General features: G+C 46.9%; 1 protein-coding gene across 1 annotated transcript; it reads right to left on the bottom strand.

The window, feature by feature from the left end:
• Positions 1-236: 236 nt before the first annotated feature.
• Positions 237-2066, bottom strand: LOC136535957 (protein STRICTOSIDINE SYNTHASE-LIKE 13-like). Its single transcript, XM_066528408.1, has 4 exons — positions 1531-2066; positions 1113-1397; positions 830-997; positions 237-740 (listed from the first exon to the last, which is right to left on the bottom strand). The coding sequence occupies exons 1-4, from the start codon at positions 1908-1910 to the stop codon at positions 335-337; spliced, it is 1239 nt and encodes a 412-aa protein (XP_066384505.1). The 5' UTR covers positions 1911-2066; the 3' UTR covers positions 237-334.
• Between the last annotated feature and the right edge of the window lie 1315 nt (positions 2067-3381).

Genomic DNA, 3381 nt, shown 5'->3' with positions numbered 1-3381 from the left:
TTTACCTGAAATAGTATTTTTTTCTCGCAACAAATCAACCGGAACAGTGTTTTGGTTTATTTTTTCAACGAAGCGAACTGAACCGTAGAGGAGAGATTGAGATATAAATTTGTAACCTGGATCTCGATTTGACAGGTCCTTTACTCCAAGCTGGAGCAAATCGTAGCGAAGTGAGAACTGAACACGATTCGATTCAATTAGTATGCTGCTGACAGCAACAATGCCCATTTTTATGCGATCTGAATCTGTCCATTATTATTATGCCAATTTGACAAATACAAACAAGATTACGACCAGTCACTACATATTAGGAGGCATTGAAACAGGATCATGGCTAGTCCAAAGGGTAGGGGATGGTAGCGATGTGGTTGTGCGCCACGGTCCCGATCCACAGCTTGCGGCCCACCTCCCGCACCTCGCTCACCAGCTTCATCACCTCGCGGCCCCGGTCCTCGAGCACCTCGACGACGCACCCCTCGTCGTCGAGGAGCGCCAGCACCGTGTGCATCCTCTTGGCGGCCCTCCTCGTGAGCATCTTGAGCGTCAGCGGGAACTTGAAGTAGAGGGTCCGGAGCCACGGCCTCTTGGCGAACACCGCCTGCGCCGGCGTCCGGCAGCAGTCGATCGCCACCCAGAACTGGCCCTTGCCGTTGGAGCGCACGTTGTCGGGGAAGCCCGGCAGGTTCGCGAACACCTCTACCTCGCCCTTTCTTGGGCCTTCCAGCCAGTGCCTCATTATCCTGATCAAGGCCAGATGTGTGGTTTGTGTCCATATCACTCCTATGAATATGGTAGAATCATGAGCATCGTCAGATTATATTTTTGTTACCTGCAATTTGTTGTCTCGGAGAAGAGAAGAAACTGTTGGTCCTCTGAGATCTGCACGCCGTTTGGGAAGACCAGCCCCTTGAGCACGACATGGACGGCATTTGTTTCTGGATCATACCTGAGCAGCCTCCCGGTGCCTTCTCCTTCTAACAGGATGTTCAAATGGTCCCTGTAAATTCAGCTCTTGTCTGGTTAGCTAATCTTTCAGCAGAAATACAGAGGCACTAATTTTTAGTTTTTTACTCAACTGAAAAAGAGAAGCCAGAGTGTTTTGCTTTGCTCACTTTCTGCTGTATCTCATGCTCGTGTCAGTGAAGAATACGGATCCATTCCTGTGGACATCGAGGTCGTTCGCGAACCGGATGCGGTCCCCGTCGGCTTCCCTCGCGATGGAGGACGCCACGCCGCCGCTCTGGCCAATGACCATCAGACCGTAGTACGCGTCGGCGACGTAGAGCTCGCCGGTCTCCCTGTGGAACCTCAGACCGAGCGGCCGGCCGCAGAATTCCTCCTTCTCGTGTTGCTTTCTCGTCGTTGAGTTCACTCCATTGGCACAAACTTCCTCTGACCTTTGCCAAGAAATAACAAATTTACATTGCATGATGTTTTCCCAGTAATGCAGAAAATCAGATCAAATATCTTTGAGTTTGTAACTTTTGTATATATAGCAACAAACGAGTGCACGCCGGAGCGAGCACTTACCAGTCAGGATTCATGACGGCAAACGTCTCCCACCCGGTCTCCTCGCCCATCCACCGCACGACGCGGCCGTCGGCAAGGCCAGCGTACGGCCCGCGGCCCTCGAGATCGAACTCGATGGACTCCGGCCCGAACACCTCGCCGACGAACTCCAGCCTCCCACGCCTGAGCCGGCTGGCATTGTCTCTGGGCCAGCTGCCCATGACCTCCCCGTACGGCGCGAGCTCATGCTTCACCGGCCGGTAGTCGACCCCGGCCAGCGGACTGAGGCCGAACGGGTCCGCGACTACGAGGGCCAGCGCCAGGGCCGCAAAGAAGAGGTGAGGGTACTGCACGATGCCGTCACGCCCTCGCCGCCACTGCAGCTTCCTCTTCTCTTCCATGGTGGACGAAAAAGATCGGCAGGGGTTCAGTTTGCATGCAGAGGAGAGACGAGAGAGGGAAGCGGGGGAGGTTGTGATCTTAATGGATTTGTTCAGGAAACGTAGTGCGTGTCTCCATCGACTTGCATGGAAGTTGCATGAGTAACATGGATTGTTTGGGAGTAGGTGTCCTCTTGGTTCAGAAATCAGAATAGCCAGGGAACGTGGCACTTTATAGAGTTCTCGGAGTTCATGTTTTCGTTGCTTGGACGATGGTCCAAGACGAACGGTTGAACAAGCATGCCTGCCGTGTGAGATGACTATAAGCCTAAGCCTGTTTGGTTGGTGTCGTATTTTGTTACGCGTAACTTTAGGAAACTGTGGCTGCCACAGAAAATGTGACGAGCAAAATCGAAGCTACACTCGTGGCAAAATTTGGAATATAGTTGTGACAGTGAACCAAACAACTATAAAAAAAAACTATGTTATGATCAATCTTTGGCGTGGCAAGTTTTGGTCATCAACCAAATAACACTTAGGGTGGGTTTGATATATAGAAGAATCATTGCCAAACAACACGAAGAGAGTGTTTTTTGGACAATCACTCGAAACAGATTTCATCCTTTTTTTTTATTAACCTTCAAATGTTTTCAAGACTCACTCCTAATCTAAATTTTTTGGTTAGATTAAAAAACTGCTCTCTAACAACTCCTAATCTTTTTACACTTAGAAAAACAGTCAATCAAACAAAAATATCCGCGCGTATGTCGATACACCAATCTGGAGGTGGAAGGACATGAAAAGAATAAAAAGTATAATACGGTTCCCAATGCAAATGTACATGAGACAAAAAGTGCAAAAGTGATTGAGATGATTTACAAATAGTTTGAGATTTCTAATGTAAATTAAAATTGTTTTCTATATTTTAGGAGCGAGATTTTAGAAACTGTGGGAGGAATCCAACAAATGTGATCCGGACATTTTTTAGCCAAAGCATCTCCAATAGTACCAAAAAATAGTTGGTAAATCAATGAGTTTTAGAAGTGACAAAAAAAAGTTAGGTGCATATTTATTGTCTTCCTCTAACAGTTTCTAAAACCTCACTCCTAAAATATAGAAAAAAAATTTGCATCAGAAATCCTGAACTATTTCTAAAACACTCAACCACTTTGTACATTCTTTTTTTTTCTTGTACATTTACATCAGGAACCCTCTGACTTACTCTTTATTCTTCTCTCCGCCTTTGATTGGCACGTCGATTTAATTACTGGTTCATTGAGGTAGCCTTGGATAGCTTCTTGTCACTGACAGGGAGTCCCAGAAACTTCAATGGGAATTTAACCAATTTGCAATTACAGGCATCTACCATAGAATCTACCAACACCTCCTCTATGCACACTGTAAGCACCTTTAATTTGTGGTAATCATTCTGCATGCTAGAAAGTTCCTATAAAACAAAATAACAAGAACTTATAGTTTGCGATATTCTGAG

The sequence above is a fragment of the Miscanthus floridulus genome, chromosome 2 (genome assembly GCF_019320115.1).
Source record: "Miscanthus floridulus cultivar M001 chromosome 2, ASM1932011v1, whole genome shotgun sequence".
Taxonomy (NCBI): Eukaryota; Viridiplantae; Streptophyta; class Magnoliopsida; order Poales; family Poaceae; genus Miscanthus; species Miscanthus floridulus.
The sequence above is the reverse complement of the archived record's forward strand: the minus strand, read 5'-3'. Positions and strand labels throughout refer to the sequence as shown.